The 20,314-nt window shown below is 45.7% G+C and overlaps 1 protein-coding gene across 1 annotated transcript in view; it reads left to right on the top strand.

Moving 5' to 3' along the window:
- The window catches only part of RAB3B (RAB3B, member RAS oncogene family), a 113,920-nt gene that overhangs the window by 8,506 nt on the left and 85,100 nt on the right, over positions 1 to 20,314 (top strand). The window contains exon 3 of the mRNA XM_090048917.1: positions 7,866 to 8,093. Within this exon, the coding sequence (XP_089905043.1) occupies positions 7,866 to 8,093 (228 nt within the window). The remainder of the gene's footprint in view (positions 1 to 7,865; positions 8,094 to 20,314) is intronic.

Raw genomic sequence — 20,314 nt, 5'->3', positions numbered from 1 at the left:
GAGAGCCATGGGACTCTTTAGCCTGGAAAAGCGCAGGCTCAGGGGTGATCTGATGGCCACCTATAAGTTTATCAGGGGTGACCACCAGGATCTGGGGGAATGTCTTGTTCACCAGAGCGCCCCAAGGGATGACGAGGCCGAACGGTCACAAACTCCTGCAAGACCGTTTCAGGCTGGACATAAGGAAGAATTTCTTTACTGTCCGAGCCCCCAAGGTCTGGAGCAGTCTGCCAGCAGAGGTGGTTCAAGCACCTACATTGAACACCTTCAAGAGTAAATTGGATGCTTATTTTGCTGGGATCCTCTGACCCCAGCTGACTTCCTGCCCTTTGGGCAGGGGGCTGGACTCGATCTCCCGAGGTCCCTTCCAGCCCTAATGTCTATGAAATCTATGAAATCTATGAAATCTGGGACTCCAACCATCCCACAATCCACTCTGAGGCCCCATTCACTCCAGTCCCTGCCCCTGCCTCTGTCCCACTCCCTCCCTCACTGGGGCGGGCTTTGATCTGGACCCCACCCCCTCATGCCCTTTCCCTTTCACAGACTTGCCTGCTGTTGTGGGCAGTGCTCCAGATGCCTCCAGGCTGAAATCCTGGCTGTATGCAGGCTGCAGCTGTGTGTCTGTGTCTTTGTGTGTCCCTTGCTGCAGCCACCCGGAGCTTGCACCTGGGCTGCCCTGCAGCCCTCTGTTCTGCCACCGCTGCCCTGCATTTGGGTAGGCTAAGCCCTGTTAGCACTGGCCTTCCACTGCCTATGCCCCCAGCCCTGCTGGAGCCCCCGACTCCTGACCCACAGCCCCTGCCCCCAGTGTGTGTGGGGCAGGGTGCGGTGGGTTTGGGGGGTATATGATCCCCTAAACTTGTGTGCCCACAGCGGGCATAGGGTTGCTGCCTGGCTGGAGCAGCACAGGCAGGAGCCGCCTCAGCGGCCCAGTGGGCAGGATTCAGTGCGGGAGGGTGGAGCAGGGCCCGGTGGGCAGGACCCAGTGGGAGGGTGGAGCAGGGCAGCAAAACTCATTGCTGCTGTTGCTGCTACCACTAGGACCACCATGCCAGCTGCATCTCCAGCAGCATGAGGAGCAGTGGATATGGGGGGATGCTGCCCTCAACTCCTCCCGCTGCCAACCACTCTTGCTCTCGGCCACGTCTCTACCCTACCACCATGGTGGAGCCACCGGCACTCCCCTCAGGCCACCTGAGCTGCACGAACCCCCCACCTCCCCTCTGGGAAGAGCTGTGGCCTGGGGCGGGGGGTGGCTGGACCATGATAGAGGGGGGTAGATAGACCTGTGCCCTGGTGCACGAGTGGCTGGAGGTGGGAAGAGGTGAGAGCAGCCTGACCCCCCTCCCCCTTCCATTAGTCCTCGTGTTGCTGGCAGTGCAACTGGTGCGGGGGTCCTGGCGGCAGCAGCAATGAATCCCGCTGCCCCACTCCACCCTTAGACTACATATTCCACAGCCCCTGTTACCCATTCAGGAGGGAGTTCTTGGTGCTAAATGGGCACATCCGTGGATTGCCCTACATTGCTGTAGCAATGTGCTACATTGCCATACGATGTGGTACGGTGACATAGCAATCATGTGACTCTACACATGGCTGGCAGCTACTGTGCTGTAGCAGCGCACTCCTCCCCCCCCCCCCCCATTTGAGCACGCCACAGTGACAAAGTAGTGTCAAAAATTAACTGTGTGCTGCACGCGTGGTGCAGTACGGGTGGTTATGGGAAGTACTAAGACACGGCACTTCAGCAATGTCACCGTATGGCAATGTGTGTAGACACACCCTGTGAAACTTTGTCTTAAGGCCTCAGGGTGATGATATGTAGGATACTACAGAATTTTTTTTTAAAAGGATCTATAAAGATATATGGACCTAAAAATCTAAACAGGTAAATTAGAGATATTTCACGTTGGTCTCGAATTAACAGTGAACTGATGTTGAAAATTTACCAACTGTTGTCACATCTGTCAAAAAAATATAGAGGCTAGGTAAGGGAAACAAATTCCACTAGTCTGATGGGAAAAATTCCCTCCTTCTCCAAATAAAATAGGAATAGTTTTATTAATGTTGACTGGAAAAAAAAATCTTATTCCAGACTGTTATTCTCATTTTCCAGTGATACCTTTGCTCAATTATACCGCAGCAAATTAGGGGATTGTTTATGTCATGTTGTGTTTAGGTTATGTTATGTATTTTCTGGATTTGGTATACCTGACCAATGCCTGACAAAATAGGTGCAGTTTAGTGGGCATGACGTTAAAGCAGTTTGTTAGCAGTGAAGTTTGAGTTTAGACATGAAACTGCTAAGGTCCCCATTACTCTGAAACCTTGTTGATGTTTATTAGGGTTTTTTATACTTGGGCCCAGGCGGATGGTATGTATAGTAGCACTGGGAAAACAGGTTCTGCAGGTTCACTTCGCTATGTTTTCCTGTGATATCTGTCCAATGTTTGTACCTATTGTTACTTCTCCTTTCTCTGCCAAAGATGGACTGTGCAGAAGTCTAGCATTAGGCCTACACATTATTAAGTTCCATTTAATCTTTACTCCACGAGATTAAAGTTTAGGATGCCGTAGTGCAAGCCATGTGTGCAGTTTCATCTCAAGTTACCAGATCATAGAAAAATAGGGCAGAAAGAAACCTTAGTAGGTCCAGCCCCAGCTTGTGTGGGGTCATTTTTGTCTAAACCTTCCCAGGCAAATGTTTGTCTACCTTGTATGAATAATTTTCCAAGGACAAAGGTTCCATGATCTCCATAGGTAATCTGTTTCAGTGCTTAACCACCTCCATCATTATTTCTAGATTGGAAATTAATAAAGTTAACAGTTCAGAAGTTACCACTCTTACCTTTTTTTCAATTTCTCTTTATTGAATAGAAATAGGGAGGAAAGGCAAGTTCAAGCAAGAAAATGGAACTTGAAAGAGATTTTGAAACTTTGTGACCTCCTGACATGGTCACAACTTAGAATCATTAGAAGGGTTAAGTGAACTGCACTACCACATCTTGAGCACACTTGATTGTTGCTCATCTGTGACAATAGCACCATATCCCATCTAAAAATCTCTGGCTTTTTATTTTTCAGACTATGCGTCAAGTAAAAGCTACATTGGCGAGTCACATTCTGTAATTGCTTTTTTATCAGAGATTGGAAACTAGCATTTGTAGCCTGGTGCCCTTTTGATTATAGCAATCTGTGGGGCTGGTGAAAGCATCAGTGCTTTATTTTAAAAACCATGTTGGATCTTGGGAATAGATTCCACGAAGATGATGATGATGTATAGGAGATACTGGGAGCATCCAGATGAGATGCTTACTGTGGAGTTGCCTAATGAACTCAGCAGTAAAGCATCTCCATCTGCACTTGCAGAGCTATTAGGCTGGAGTAAACTAATTAACCCACTGTAGGTTAGTACTGCCGGATACAAGTACTACGCTACAGATGCTGACTGGGGCTAGCTGGGGCACGAGGGTGCTACAGTGCGGGGCTGCCTGCCAGCTAGCCCTGCACTGAAGCGCCCTTGTGCTCCAGCCAGCCCCTCTGCAGCACATTGAGCTGGGTCAAAGTAACCTGGACTGGCAGGCTGACCAGAGAGCTCGCTACCAGCCAGGACTGCTCCTCTGTGGTTCAATATGCTGTGGTCCCAAGCACACATGAAGACGCTGGGCCTGGGAGCAATAAACTCCGGCATGAACCGTGCTGGAGTTTATTTAGCCAGGCTAATTTCACATGTAAATGTGCCCACTGACTCCTGTTTAAACACTGGGTCATTTGTCTGTTGAGTAATCTAACTAAACTCAGTTTGTCCTGATAGGAAATCTAGTTTTTCAAGTAGTTATAAATGAATATGAAATGAAAAGAGAAATGGCATATGTTGCCATTAACATTAATGGAAGGTCCGTGTATACCAGGAAGAGGATATAGTTCTAAATGTGAAACTTCTTATTCTTTTCCATCATAGGGATGGAACAAAAACTAATAATGAGACAAAGAAAACATTTATTCCTACCCATACCGCTGATCAGATTTCTTGCACCTGAAATCAAGGCTGTGTAAGCATTTTCATGAGTCTATGTGTGTGTGAGCAGCTAGTTAGATTTTTGTTCTAAAATTCCTTTTGTATTCAAATATGAATAAAAGAATATTTTTCTCTTATGTTGGTGAGTAAGAAATGTATTCTTTGTCAATGATTTTGCTAAGGCTCTCAGTCTGGTTTAATATTAATTTAAATTAAGAAATGTATGTGGCTATAGACCATCATTGTCTCCTAGGGGGAATCAAGTGTGGAGAGGCTTCTGCTGCATTCAGTGACATTACTGAGTGTTTAGCTACTGCATTAGGTCCTCTTTGATCATATGTATTATAATGCAGGTGGCCCATGCTGGATGAGGACCTTGTCTGCATCAGGAAGTTGCATCAGTGTAACAAACTCGTTTAGAATCGTATCTTCAGTGAAACTTGTACAAATTCCTGGCTGTACTCTTTTTGGGGGGGGGTTAAAATAAGCTTATTTTAGTTTCTTTCTGCAAGGAACTGACTTAAGCTATGTTGTTTTAATTCTAGTTTAAATTGATTTTAGGATTGCCTCTATACACACTGGCACCAGTTTTAACTAATTTGGTTTTTGAACTGGTTTTTCACTAACGCTTACAGTCGCAAAAGAGCAGACACTCCCTTTTTCCTACATAGACAGCATAATGCAGTGAAACTCACTTTGTTAGATTAAACAGGCCTACTAAAACACTAGTACAAGAAACCTTTATTTCTGACATGAATAACTTTTGAAAATAAATGTGAGGGAGTATCAGAAATGCATGGAAGGTAGGGAATGTCCTAGTTAAAGTGCATGACTTCACTTTTGAAGTTGGGGGCGGGGGGGGACGACAGTGTTTCAGAAAGAGATTCCCTAACTTCAGTCAGTAGCCAGAGTGCAGGAACAAGGTTCCTTGGTGCAGACAGAAATGCAGCTCCCCATTGTAAATCATGGTGCAGACAGGAGGTGCCATGAGTTACAGTGCTACCCCAGATTGTGGGCGACTGGTGCTTCCTGAGTCAGGGGGGCACTTGCCCCCCCCCCCAGCAGCCAGTCAGCAACTGGGGGGGCGTCCCCCTATGGCCAGTTGCTCTGACACAGAAGTGCCAGCATGACCAGCCACGAGGGAACCTCCTCCCCCACCTCCACCCAGTCAGTGTGATTGGTCATGGGGGGACCACAGGCATTGCTTCTCCTAGTGCCCCTGCTCCCCGGCCAGTGCTCTAAGGGGGGGCACCACCATTCTCACCTGCCTGCCTTGCCCATTGCCTAAGAGGGGAATGCTGCTGTCAGGGGGTGCACCAGCACGTGCACCCCCTGTGCATTGCCGCTGCCCCAGATCCAACAGAAGTATGCTGACTGTGAGCCTGAACCCGGTTTCCCCTAACAACAGCCCTCCTCTCTCCCAGCCCTGGCACTGTTTTCAGAATGGGAGGGGGAAAGGGAGCGGAGGGAGCTCATTCTAGGGGTTCCCCAGCTGACTCTGGATGCTGGGGTGGGTGGGTTGGAGTTCCCCTGCTTTGAGTGGGCTCCAGTCCACTCATCCCACCCTCCAGCACTGGCTGAAAAAAAACCCAGACCAAACTTCTTCCTCCCATTCTGAAAATGGTGCTGGGGCTGAGGGGCTGCACAGACAGACCTTACTGAAGCCACTCCATTTTGGAGCGTCTTCCTCTGAACCGTCATGTAACGAGGGTTCAGATTTTCATAGGATCGGGCCCTTTTAAAGCGCTCCGCAGCCATACACTTCTGTTAGGTCACGGCTGTAGAGCGCTTTCAGGGGCCAGATCAGAAGAAAAGTGTCGTTTCTGTCTGTGCTTGGAGTAGACTAGGATTCCTGAACTGGTTCAGATTACTTTCACTGCTTACTTTTTCTAGCACGTGGCTCCCTTTAGCAGTACATAAGCGGCAGAGCAGGCATCTTCCTCTACTGCCTTGCCTCTCTGCTGCTTCTCAGGTAGGGTACCGTGGATATCATGTGACAGCTTACAAACAACCCCTCGCCGACAGGGCTCTTGCTCCTGAAGATGCTCCTTCCTCTGCCTTTGGGTACAAAATGGGGAGAGACTGAATCCTTCACCTCTGGCCCCAGAAACAAGTAGTGGAAAGTTAATGGTTCTTGATTTCAGTGCTGTGGATGCCTGCTTGATCCCCACTGTGCTGAGACAGAGTATGTCGGGACTACAGACTGCAGCTTGGCATAGAGGCACTTTAGAAAAATCTAAGCTGGGTGCTAGAAGTAGTCATGCTGTGGCAGCACAGACATCCGTGTGGCCTACCTTATTTTGCCAAGAAGGCACATGCTGACTCATTTCATGTAAACCATGAAGCTGTTGCCAGATCCGGTGCAGTCAGTGACGTTTGGCTCGAGTTAGATTTCAAATTGCCCTCCAGGCATGAAAGGTGCCTTGTGTCCATCATGCAGTAAACTCTTTCCAACTCGCTTCTGTCCAAAAAGTTCTCCCCTCTCCGTCTACAAACAGATGAAAAGGCAAAAGAGGAAGGAGATGCCTTGTGTACGCTCATCAGGTTTTGGCCCATTCTCCTCTGAACAAACCTTTGTATGTTACAGCATTTGGGTAAAGCGCAGCAAATGAGTTCTGTCTGTCTTAATTTTTTAGACTTTTGATCACTGAATCCAGTTGAATTACCCAAGAGGCAGAGATTTTTTCACAGCTTGCTACATTTTCCACATCTCCCAATGAGCCACAGGCATATTGTATCTTTTCACAATGCCTCCGACAGTCCCCTGAACCACCCATTCCACAGCAACGTCATGTATATTAATTATCATTTTGAAAGCAGATATGTGATTCATTTATTTAGGGAGAAGTTCCCCTTCCCCACCCACCTCCCCGAAGACTTCTATCACTCTTGAAAAGCAAGCTTTGCTTACAATTAAAAAATGGCCATTTTGGGGGTTTAACAAAGTCTGCAGGGCCTACGTATCCCGGGCAGCGTAGGGCCCAGACAGAGACCTGACTCCGGGTGGTGGCAGCAGTTACCCCAAGCTTGCAGGTGTGCTCCAGGAAGGGGGATGGCCAGAAGTTGGTGCTCCCGGAGAGGCATCTGAAGCTTGGTTTTTGGCAGGGTGCAGTGAAATAGGTGTCTCTGCTCAGGAGTCCCCCTGTTGGCCTGCCACACTAAGTATATGGGCCGTTGAATACAGTAGTGGCTTCTCTTCTAGCAAGGCATAGTTCCCATTGGTAGGTGGGAGCTGTTATGATTCCTAGCCCTAGTAACCTGTCATTCACTAACGTGGATGGTTTGATAGATATCTGGCTCGGGTATTACGATCCCAGCACTCGTTCCTGCCCAGGGCAGGGGGTCAGACTTGATGATCTGTTCAGGTCCCTTCTGACCCTAGAAACTATGAAACTATGTTCAGTAGTCATTGCTGGAACTGTTTCTGTCTACCCGCTGCCATGGTTGCCTTTGTGAACTGACTGGGCTACTGAACTTGTGCATCATACTGGGACTTTAGTTCTCTGCTGCAGCAAATCAACTCATTTAAGCAGCCTAAGTTGCATGTTGTCATTCAAGTAAGAATGCTCTTTCTTCTTTAATATTTGAATAGTTGGCAAATAACCACCCATTTTTCTCTTTGAACCCAGATCAGTGCATCAGATTTATGTTCTAGGCACACATAGATAATAGGAAATGAAAATGAGGCCCTACATGGGTGATTGCAAAGTGTATTTCCCTTCTTAAATAGCTAATGCTTTTATTTTTAGAAAGCACAGGTTAGCTGAGCACGAGGTGCTGAGCTCCACGCAGTAAACATTGAACTATTCTGACATTTGCCTCATGTTGTTGTTCCTTTTTTTAGATGGCTTCAGTAGCAGATGCCCGATACAAAAGCAAAGATGCTTCGGACCAAAATTTTGATTACATGTTCAAACTCCTAATCATTGGCAACAGCAGCGTGGGTAAGACCTCCTTCCTCTTCAGATATGCTGATGACACTTTCACTCCAGCCTTTGTGAGCACAGTCGGCATTGACTTCAAAGTGAAAACTGTTTGTAGGAACGACAAGCGAGTAAAACTGCAGATTTGGGTAAGCACTGTCATTTTCAAAGTATTTGGTTGAAATCTGGGCAGCAATACAACACGAAAGATCGTAAGTGTCAAAAGCAAAAATATTTGAAAAATTGGTTGTCCTTAGAAGCAAATCTTGGGTCACTATCGGATTTATTAGTCACAGGTGGCTTTTGGTTTTTTGGCTTTTTTTTTTTAGTGATATCTTTAATCTACATCCTGCTGCTTTCAGAACTAGAAACTATGATTTTTGTACCATGGGCTAAGCTACCTGATATTACTCCTTTTTGAGTCCTAAGAGTCACAGGGGTATATTTTTAAACCTCCCTTAAGCCTTTACATAGTACAATTTCCTGTGAACATGTAGTGACAATTTCCAGTGATGTGTAAGAGCCATAGCACTTGCTTGGCGTTTTGAAGACCACGAATCCAATCGGCTCGTATCCTTTAATATTTGCATCTTTCTGTTACAATTCTGTTTTGGTGGGAAGGGACAGGACAACTTCCCGCAACTGTGGCAGGTCCACCCATATATAATAACTACAAGGAACAAGGGTACTAAGAGACCTGTCTAGTAAAACTAGTTCTTTGCAAGCCAAGAAATGGCAGGCGAGACTTGTCTGGCTAGGGCAGGGGCGGGCAATTATTTCGGGTGGAGGGCCGCTTACTGAGTCTTGGCAAGCCATTGAGGGCCTCATTACAGGTAACCAAGGGGAGATAAATATTAATTTTCTAAAATTTTAAGGGGCCCTGTGGGCCAGATAGAATGGCCTGGCGGGCCACATCTGGCCCATGGGCCGCATTTTGCCCACCCCTGCGCTAGGGTATGGAGAGACAAACAAATATGTCCAAGTTAAAAATGGAGGGACTTGAATCTCAGCTCCTGTGTGGTAGCTAATTCGTGTTTCCACTCCACTCTTGTGGTCAGAGGAAGTTCTGGTGGGTAGCTTAGCTCTGTTCATTTACACACATCCAACTTAAAACTCACTAAGCGCGGTAAAAATGCAAGCAGATGTGCTTTCAGGCATTTTAACGTGTGTTAAGTACCCTCATGGAGTTACAAAGTTGTTACCTTTGGGTGTCTTTATATGTGCTGGGGTGGGGATGCTTTAATTAGAGTGGATCTTGGGAGCAGCTCTAATTAAAGAGCCTATAGCATCTTTTATATTCAGCATCCCATGCTTCAAAATGGCAGCAGGGGTGGTTTAACTTTAAGCTTCTTTGATGAGCTTTAGTTCAAGTGCTCCCATCACCATTTTGAAGCACAGGGATGCTGAATACACTCAACATTGAGGCTGCTGGACCGTGCTAATTGGCACGCTCCAGCAGACTTGGTTAATGAAGTCCACTTCGACACATTCTAATTCAAATGTTTGGAGCAGGCATCGGGCACGTGTATGGGTGCCCTTTCAGGCCAGGGCTGTTTCCTAACACACTCTGAGCTCCATAGGTCACTAAAATCTAATGATTTGCAACTGTTGAAAGTGAATGTAGTACAAGGCCCCAGTTTAGCTTTTGCTTATCTTTGGACAGGAACAGACACACAAGAGTGGTGGAGCCGAGGTCTGGTAAGATGCTTCTTGCTTTAGCTCAGGACAGTTGTCATGTCCATGCCCTTAAGGTGGCAGCTTTTTTTTTTCAGAAACCTGCTGGTCTTTCTGGATTTCAGCCAGGGTTCTACTATGCCTGGCCAAAAGATTTAAGGTTCCCCAGTTGCATGATTCAGGGGTATGGCTAAGCAATTGTGAGGGGTTCATCACGTTTCTTGTCTGAAATGCAAATGTTGAAGCAAAAATATCTTTTATTATAGAGGATGCAACTAACTTGAATTACATTTGTGCAATACAGTTTATTCCCATAGTGTTTAATTTTTCAAATACTGCAAAAAAATTAGTTCATTTGAACAACTATGTCAGAAAGCTATACTCAGTTTTTCTCTTGAAGAATCATGTCAGCACCCACTTGAAATTCGTTAGAAAAACACAAAAACCCAGACATCGAACAGTAAGAGGTCAGTGTAACCAACTTCCAGAAGTCTAGCTCCAGCAGCATGAAACAGTTTTTTTTATTTAGCTGTCTCTGGGCAATTTAAATATAGGTGCAGGGTATAAGGTTAATTGAAATAATGCATCAACCTTCACCCTGCACTTCTATCACTTCCCCATTTGCTATGTGCACCGCTTTCTAAAGAACCCACAAGCAATGCATAAATTGTTACTCCTTTAAATTTCTGGATTAAAATATGTTATAAATTAGAGGTGCATCAGTAAAGATTTTCTTGGCTGATACCAGTGTCTGATTATTAACCAACCATATCAGCTAATACTGATCCGACAGCCGATTTACAGGAATGCAGCTGGGCAGCTTGGAGAGCAGTGTCCTGCCGGTAAGTCTGTGGGAGGGAAGGTCCGTGAGGGAGGGAAGGGGTGTGGGGGCGCAGATTGGAGCCCCCATGGTGAGGCAGGGAGTGGGGCAGGGGCAGGAGCAGGCACTGCCTGGGGTGGGGGGTGGGGCAGAGCTGCAGACTGCTTGTCTGGGGGGAGGGCATGGGGGGAGGCAGCTCTCTGCTGCTGGGGGAGGCATGGGGGGTATGTGACCCCCCCCACCCAGATTTGTGCATGGGGTGAGGGCATGCTGCCTACTGTGGGCTTGGGGCCAGGGCCTGCTCCACCCTCTTCCTGGTGGGGTGGCTGAGCCGGGGTTGCACTCGGGGTGGGTGAGGATAGGGTAGGCTCAGTGGCAGCTAAGCGCAGTGCCTCAAGCAGGGGTGCTGGTAGGAAGGGGCCATGGGGAAGCTATAGCCACCCCTCCCAGAGCTGCTGCCTGCACCATGCAGCTGAGCCTGCCCAGCCCCCACACTGGGAAGAGGCTGGCACAGCCCTTGTCCCCGAGACCACAGCAGGTAGTCTGCCTGAGCCCCATGCACAAATCCGAGGGGCGCATACCCTTCATGCCTCCCTCGGGGGTGTGCACAGCAGCGAGATGTCCCACCCGAACAAGCTGCCTGCAGCTCCATCCCGCACCCTGCCCTGGCTGGGCAGCCCCTGTGCTGCCCCTGCCTGACTCTCTCTTCCTCACCATGGGGGTCATGTGACTGGTATGTCAGTGCACCTCTGTTATAAATAATATAATTCAAAATGATGCTATCCTGAATTGAGAGTGAGGCATCTAATCAAAGGAAATTTTAAGCAAAGCGTTTTCATTATAGATTTCATAGACATTAGGGCTGGAAGGGACCTCAGAAGATCATCGAGTCCAGCTCCCTGCCCCAGGGGCATGAAGTCAGCTGGGGTCATAGGATCCAGCAAGAAGAACGTCTAGGTTTCTCTTGAAGGCGTTCAAAGTAGGTGCTTGAACCACCTCCAGCAGCAGGCCATTCCAGACCTTGGGAGCTCGGCCAGTAAAGAAATTCTTCCTTATGTCCAGCCTGAAATGGTCTTGCAGGAGTTTATGACTGTTCGACCCCGTCATCCCTTGGGGCGCTCTGGTGAACAAACATTCCCCCTGGTGAAATAATTTATTTTATGTCTTCATTACATGGGACATAAGAGAGTTAAAAGTAAAATGTTTTGCCATGTTGCTGAATGCTTATAATAAAACTACTGTTGGTAACTTGGCACTGGTCTAGTCAAGAAATTATTTGATTTGGTGTTTGGTTTATGAAGATATCTCTGAAGTTTAAGGTCATTACCAGATTATATATGTTTTTCTTCCTGTGTTTGACTTTGTTAACAGTAGGGACATGAAGTCCTAATATAGTTTGTAAAAGGAAGGCAAACTCATTTAAAGACATACGAGATTTTTCAAGAATATTGTTAATAAAATTTTGAATTAATGAAGATTTAAATAAGTTTGTTTGAAGATTTCTGAGTTAAGGTAAAATGAAAGGAAATCACATGCCAGGAGTGATTGTTCAGCGAACAGCCACTAAAGTTATAGAATATATAAATATTAGCAGATCAGCAGCATTCAAGTGTATTGATATTAAATATTATATTAAATGGAAAATTAATTCAACTTCTTGATAATTCTAAGGAAATAAGTGCTATTTACTTGTATAGCCCATGCCTAGATCCATGATATGTGCTATGGCTTAAAAATTTAGCACAGTTTTAAGTAGACACTTTTTAAAACCATTTAATATTTCAGTCTGTTTTGAGTTTATTGACCCCCGTACCTGTTTTAAGCCCGGATCTGCAATTTGTCTGTAAGCATCAGGCTAAGTGCAATAGTAGTGACTATTAATGGACCAAAATAGAGTGTTCCTATAGGGAAGACAGGAGTAATTTTACTTACAAATGCTTTTTCTCAGTTTTACTTTACTACGCTTTTTACAAAGTGATTTATGAAGCCTGCACAGGGTACTGTATTGCTTATAAACTGAGGGCATGGCTCCCCATTGATTCCTGTGGTCTTTTTTTGCAGAAAAAAGATATTACTTAACATGAATAAAGGTAGCTGGCTTGGGCCACCTTTGCATTAATGCATGAAAAGCAGAACAGAGGCTGAGACTGGGTCTGCATAAAAGTGGACTTGGCTACTAGAAGGAAATGACTAGCCTACACCTTGGAAATAGTTGGGTAATTCTTTCACCTCTAATAAGCTAGGATACATTAGTGTTATTCTGAACCATAGGAGACTTGCTTCTCCGGTTGCTTTCACTTGCATAATATTTCATATCTCTGCAAGAAGGTATAAATCTTTCCACAGCATGCAAATCTTGAGACTCAGCCTCAAAATTTCTTTATTTTGTTCTTTCTCTTTTTTTACCCCAAGTGCCACTCGATAACTGTGGGTAGAACATCCCCCGTGCAGAAGGTCAGCACAAGAGTTAGGCACCTCTTAGGTCCTTTTGAGAGCTTAGGTGAACTTCAAGGGTGCACAGATCTTGTGCTGGCTTTCTGAGAGGGAATTAATTTAACCCAAAGTGAAAGTAGAACATTCACTAGAATGAAATGTCTCCATTAGCACAAGTCACACCTGATCTCTACACTGGTACAATTTAACTGCTATTGCTTTAATGACAGTTATATAGTAGACAGGCTTGCTTTGGGGGTGTGATAACACTGTGGCTAAAAATGATTGTACCCTGCCAAGCTAACAGTTGCTGTTCCTGGTGGAAGTACACCGGTGAAGAATGATGGGACTGATGTTGGCTTAATATATGCAATGTATAGGGCTGGAAGACTGAGATTTCATTTCATCGGAAAATATACAGAATTTGTTTTACTTTCAGGCTTTTCATCAAAGATTATGCTGTCCTTAATTATTTTAAAATCATGACTAGTTAAACTGTGGATTAATTTTATTTATTTATTTATTAAAGGTTTTGTTAAGGTTGAAGCAAATATTTAAACAAACTTATTGAGTTTCCTTTAGACACATTATATAAAACATATATATTACAAACACATGTGCACACACACACACATACACATGTCTAACATATGCAGCCTGCATAATATAAAATAAATATGACTTTCAGGGATCAACGTTGCTAGGATTCCTGATTGTCCTGTACTCTGTGAACCTTGCCCTCTCCTTCAGCTTGATGTTCATGGAGACGTGCTCAAATGAAATAGCTTTATCAAACTGAAGTTGTAGCAGTGCTCAAGGAACAGTCTGCAAGAGTTTTGTTTTCTCTTTAAAACATGGGCTTTGGAGCCTGCACCCAGGCTCTACTCTGCCACCATCACTGTTGCCTCTTAGCTGCCCAGCAGGGCAGCGGTGGCAGTGCACAGGACCTCAGGGCAGCCCAGGTGCAGGCTCCAGGCTGCTGCAACACGAAGGCAGGTGGGGTGGGGGAGGCAGGGAGTGCTCACACACACACACGACCAGCTGTAGCATGCATGCAGCCAGGAATGCAATCCAGCAGTGTGTAGAGCAGTTCTTCGCAGGTAAGTCTGTGGGGAAGAGGCGGGGGCAGATCAAGGCTCCCACAGTGAGGCAGGAGTGGGGCAGGGGCTGGGATGAATGGGGCTCTGGGGGCAGGGTGAGTCATAGGACAGAGCTGCAGGTCTTGTCCAGAAGTGTGGGGGTGCGTGGCTCCCTGCCACTGCGCACACCCCTGGGGGAGACATGGGGGGCATGCATCCCCCTGGTTTGTGCATGGGATGGAGGTGGACTGCCTACTGCAGGCTGGGTCTCTGTGCCTTTGCCCTGGGAGCCACATGATGCCATGTTGTGCCTCCTGCCACTGGGGGGCAGGGGATGCATGGCATAGCCACCACGCACATGCCTCCCAGGGGAAAGGCAGTAGGGCACACAGCCCCAGCCTGCATCCGCCCTATGCACAAATCCCAGGGGCACATGCTCCCCATACCTTCACCGGGGGTGCATGCAGTGGTGGGGAGCTGCACACCCCTGTGCCTTGGGTGAGACTCCCATGCCTCTGTCCCACAACCTGCCTTGGCCCTGGGGCCCTATTCACCCCAGCCCCCGCCCCACTCCCTTCCTCACCATGGGGGTTTTAACCTGTCCCCCCTGCCCCTTCCCTCTTGCCCCTCCCTTTCCCCTTCACAGACTTACCTGCTGGGTGCTGCTCTTCACACCACCAGGTTGCATTCCTGTAGGGTTACCATATTTCCAGTTTCAAAAAAGAGGACACCTGTGGGCTTATATGATTGTGGAGTGGGGCAGCGATATGCCCGTGCCCTACCCTTGAGCCTCATTCCCAAGCTACAACCCCCAGCCCTGCTGCTGCCCCTTACTCCTGAACCATGGTACCTCGCATCCTGCTAGGGTGTGCGGGAACCCCCCCACACACACACCACCCCCAACCATACAAAGTACCTGCATAATTTTGAGTTTTAAGTGTGTGATTAAAATTGCTAGTAATTACGATTAATTTTTCTAATCAAGCAACTAATCGCGATTGAAGTTTTTAATTGCTTGACAGCCCTACGTAAAATAAAATGCTGGCTCCCCAGTGGGCTGCACAATGGGCTTGGCTGCGCAGCCTGCTGAGGGGGAAGGCAGGAGGTGGGCTGCCAGCATGAAGGGGAGCCCAAGATGACTGCTGCCTCTTGCCACCCCATCAATTAGTGGCAAGGGGTGAGGCCACGTGGTGGACAGCCCACTTGACCAATCAGCGACAAGAGGTGGGGCTGTATGATGGATGACCTTCATAACCAATCAGCAGAGAGGGGCGGGGACACTGAGGTCCCTCAGCCAATTAGAAGCATGGAGTGGGGGAGGCTCCCATGATAAGCCCGGGAAAATGATAGCCAGCCCTATGATAGACCTGCAAAATCATTTGCCTGCCTCCTTGATTTGGGTAGACCCCTCCTTATAATTCTGTATTCGTAATAGGATTCTGCTCGGCTCTTCTAGTGATCCAGAAAGCAAACAAATGTATTACTTGAAATATTTTAGATTTAACACGTCTCTTATTTCCCTCTTGGATTGGGAGAGGGGAGAAGATATTAGAAACAAAACATTAAGAGGATTTTTAAGACACAATTATCTAATAAGAGTTCTGCAGCTAGAGTGCAAAATAGTAAAATCTGATCTGAGAGGGAATAAGCAATATAATAAATTCAGTTAAAAAGAACAAACTCTTTGCTTGGTTGTACTCATTGTAATGTTACTATCTTTTTTTTTCTAATATATTTCCTGCTTGGTTTATGAATGATAGTTTTACACAAACTAAATATATTGCTTTAAATTAGAATTGTTAGTGTATAATTGGATGGCTTCATTCTTTATTCTTCATCATTTTAGGGTCCTTTTTAAGATGACTTTGTAAACATGGTTCTTAAAACTTAATTATACATTATATTCATGTATAACGGTGGCTTTTTAAAAAAAACCTCTTGTATAATGAATCTCATCTACTGTACACTTGTAAGAAGCTAATTTATAATCTTTCTTTGAGTGTATGTGTGTGTCTTTGTCAGGATTATTTTTCTTTTGACAAACAGCTCTGCATTCCCAGAGATGTTAATTACTGACTGGAAAGGAAAGCCTTTCTATTTGGGGTGATGGGTGTCTCTCATTACATTAAAAAATCCTAAGGGTAACAGTACATCCTTATGATGTGTTAACAACTGCTACCCCATACTATGTTCAGGTTGCCTAGCAGCCGGGAACAGGTATATTATGCAGATCCAGAGGGGAGCAGGCTAATTGAATGGAAGTGACTTTGATTTTCATCTGGGAGGGTACCAGAATGACATTTCCCACACTTTTTTAAATAGTTTTTTGCATGTTTAATATTTGCTTTGGGAATATTGGTGTTCAGCGTGTATATATACCACAGAGTTCAATACCAACATGATTCATAGACTGCGAGGCTGGAAAGGACCTCGGAAGATTGTCAGGTCCAGCCCCCTGCACCAACCAGGAAAGACATCTGGGATGGGGTGACCCCAGCAAGGTGACTGTCTAGTCTTCTCTTGAAGATTTCCAGGGTAGGTGACTGCACCACCTGTGGAGGGAGCCTATTCCACAGTCTGGACACCCTGGCTGTGAAAAAGTTTTTCCTAATGTTAAACCTGAAACAGTCTTCCAGGAATTTATGCCCATTACTCCTGGTTATCCCAAGGGCGCTCTGGTGAACAGTTGTTCACCGAGCCCTTGATGTACACCCCTGATATAGTGGTAAGCCTCATGATGCTACAGATAAATATGAAGATCCAAACTGCACTAACTCATGCTGATCAAAGTCTGGAATAAGTTTCCTAAATTAATTACCAGTCCTCCTGACTTGCACTAGGATTAACTTCCAGCAGGCCTGGGCCCAAAGCTCGCATTGCACATCACACGTTGGCCCAGACTCCTTGCATTTGAACTAAAATACTAACTGGTAGCAGAAGTCGCTCCAAGGCAAGCCTTCTGTGGGTCACCCTTTGAGGGGAACATTAATCCACAGTCACACTGTGCCAGGCGCTGAAGGACTTCTGTAAATGTGAGTCAGAAGTGGAGTGTTGGGTTTCGGGATTTCTGGGTGGTTGTTTCTCTCTCTCATGTTTGTGGTCTGCATTGCCCTTGGATCTGAGTACCTCGCAGTCTATTTTTTTTAAATGGATTTGTTCTCCCAGAATGCCAGTAGGAGAGGAAAAGGCTGTTCTTTTCATTTAAATGTGGGAACCTGAGCCACAGAAAGACAAAGGGTCAAATTCCAGCTGACTTTGTCAGTACCTCCTCTTGGGTGCCTCACCCCGAGGGGATGAGCCAAATCAGTAGGACTAGATGCCCAGGATCCCCGCGCAGTGAATGGCAATGCCCCGGGGCAGTCCAAAGTGTCGCTTGGTGCTGAGCAGGAAGGTGGCCGGTAGGAGCGCTAGACACAGAAGTGTGCCTGAACTCCCCTTGCCTCCTTGGGAACTGGGTGTTTAATAAAGGGATGCTGGGGAGAGGTATCCTGGCCATCTTGGGATCCCAAGCATACAGACGGCTCCCCAGGAGAAGGGCCTGTGTCATCTCTAATGATCTGGACCAGCCAGAGAAGTGGTGTCTGTCAAGGTAACAATATAAAGCCCAGCACTCCTCGTTCAATCCAGGACAAGGCAGTGGCGGTGGTGATTAGGGCAGAGGGGACTGGATCCTAGGAGTGCTTTCTGCCAGGTGCTTGTTCTCTGGACTGTGTGTATTTTACATTAGACACTCTTTGGCTAAAGATCAGAAATAACCCTAACAGCAGGGGCCAGGACCCAGGACTCCCCTCTCCCACTGGCAGTGATCTCTCTGCTGGACCACTGAGCCACGCTGCCTCTTGTTGCACTTTTGGCCCCATGAATCTCACCCTGTTGGCTCTCTACAATCTTGTCTGTGTCTGTATAGACAGGCTAGTTGGGGCAAGGGCTTTTTTGCACTACATTTTGTAACCACTTCCAAAAACTAATGGAGCCCTGTTCTCGTTTGGCCCTGCAGAAGTAAACATGACAAAAACTAGCAGAGGATTTGGCCATTATGAAAGGGGCTGAAATGACTTTCAATTTGATTTTGAAGTTTGCTAGGTTAAAGAGCAAAAGGACTTGAAGTTCATACGGACAAAAGATGTTTAACTACAGGTTGCTGCCAAGCAGACTCCGAAGCTCCTAGAAAGCATACAGGTTTATTCCATTAACAAAAGTGTTCCCATTGCTTAACTAGCTAGACCTGTAGGGAGTATTAATAGCTTTGATGGAAGCTACAGAGACATGCTTCCTTCAGCATTCATGCACAGCTGTGAATATAGTGAAAAGCAGCATCACTGTTTGTGAGAGGGATCCTGGCAAACTGAAACCTGACAACTACTAATTATATTGAATAGCTGCTCTGTTTTTAAGAAAAATCAATCACACTGTAGTTGCCCAGCGGGCAAATAGGTAACATTTTAAAAAGCCTTTTTGCATTAGTTGGCACTTGAATGATAGGATGCTACTATGCAGTGCACCTGAGGTAGGAAGGATTCAAAGGAGTAATTCTGATAACTAAGTTATTTTTTTCTCCTCAAAGAGATAAAATTAGAACATCAGGGTACTTAATATAATTACATTGCAATATTTTAATGCCAATTATCCACTTTTCCAAGAAGTGAATTACGCATTTTGGATGAAAGAGTCATCTGTTTCCATATCTTCAGTTCCCCTATTGGATTTGTGATGAAAGCCTTATAACCCCTAGCTTTCGATTAAATGCTGGTACCACTATTCTCTCTCTCAGAAATAACACTGTAGTTTAACAAATAGATGCAGCTGTGATGGAAGAGAGAGTCTGGGCCTGGTTCACACCGCTAGAAATCAGGAGTTATTCTATTGGATCTGGGACAGAAGTTCAGTAGAGCGGTCTAACCTAAACTGATTAAATCTGATACTTCATCCATCGAGGTGTGTCTTAAACTAGATTCTGCCATTTTGAAATTGGTGTACGTGCACTGAACTTTTGTTACAGGTTTAGACTGGTTTATATGTCATTTCTGCCCCTAGCCCTGAAGTTAGTGGATTTAGTTCCAATTATATTGATACCTACAGATAATTAAAGTGGCCAAGACCCAGATTATCAAAATAAGTCAGATCCACATAGCAGAAAGGAGGATTCTGTGAGTGTACCTCACCCTGAAGCTTCAAATCCTCATTGGGTCATGAGGATGAAAACCATCTAGGCTCTGTTATGTCATAAAAGGCCTCTTATTGTGTTAAAACCAAGTCTAGAATACCTGGCCTGAAGAAAAGAGTTAAGCCACTGGTTTCCTGACTCGATATAAGTCAAGCCAGTAGACTTATGCAATCAGTAAGCTAAAAGTTTTCTTAAGTTGTACTGGTAGTTACCAAATAAGTTCCAGTGCCAAAAAAGAACTGGCTGTTGGTGAAGTATTCTTGAGTCCAATGAAGATGGCAGGCAAATCCTGCCGCCCCAGAAAAACAAAATAAAACAAAACAAAAAAATCAAGATGAGAAAAAGGGAAGAATGCATAGGTAAATAGCACATTTGTGTATTTTTTTGGAAAAAGGAAAATGGCAAACAACAGTGTGAATATTCAGACTGTACTACTTAGTGTTGAGATTCCATCTACAACCAGTATCTAGAGAAGCCTTGAATCCTGCCCAGAAGACAAGCTAATTAAAACTGAATACTACATAGCACGTTAAAGAACACTGTACAAACATTTACTATTTCAACCCCACAATGCACGGTGGAAGTAAAATATTATCCGCCTTTTACTGAAGGAGGATATTGAGAGAAGGTGTATGTAAGTATGCACGTGGGATTTACTAACCTAGTCAATATTATATATTTATTTATTGTTTTGAGCATGGAAATAGCGCTATCTGACCCGGATAGTAGAGCGTATGGTGACAATGGGGAAGACTATTCAGTGTAGTTCCTAAATGGCTATTGTATAGACTACCCATGGCTGCTCTGCTTATGGAAACACAGGAGTTTGAGAAGTGTTGGGCAGTTTTCTGGGGCATGCTGTGACTGTGATTGTACTGGGACTAACCAGTTGGCCAGAATATTGATCCCCTCACACCCATCTTGTTTCAGTCATGATGTAGTTCAAGGAAGGTCCTACCACTTTAATCCCCAAAGGAAAGCTATAATTAGCTAAGCCAATGCCAGTTGTCTGTGTCCCAGCAGATCTTCCCTTCAGGGGAAGAATCAGCGGGTCTTGTGTTCCAGAGCTTCCTGCTCCTTGTTAAGGAATCGGTATTTGTATCCTCTGGGCAGACAAGGCTGTCAAATCCTAGTGGAGGAGAACTCGAGTGCGTAGGGTGCAGCAGTGGTGCTTTCTTGTATTTGGGCCTCTTCTGGGTT

Source organism: Crocodylus siamensis, chromosome 5 (genome assembly GCF_052110815.1).
Source record: "Crocodylus siamensis isolate JL-2025a chromosome 5, ASM5211081v1, whole genome shotgun sequence".
NCBI classification, from domain to species: domain Eukaryota; kingdom Metazoa; phylum Chordata; order Crocodylia; family Crocodylidae; genus Crocodylus; species Crocodylus siamensis.
The sequence above is the reverse complement of the archived record's forward strand: the minus strand, read 5'-3'. Positions and strand labels throughout refer to the sequence as shown.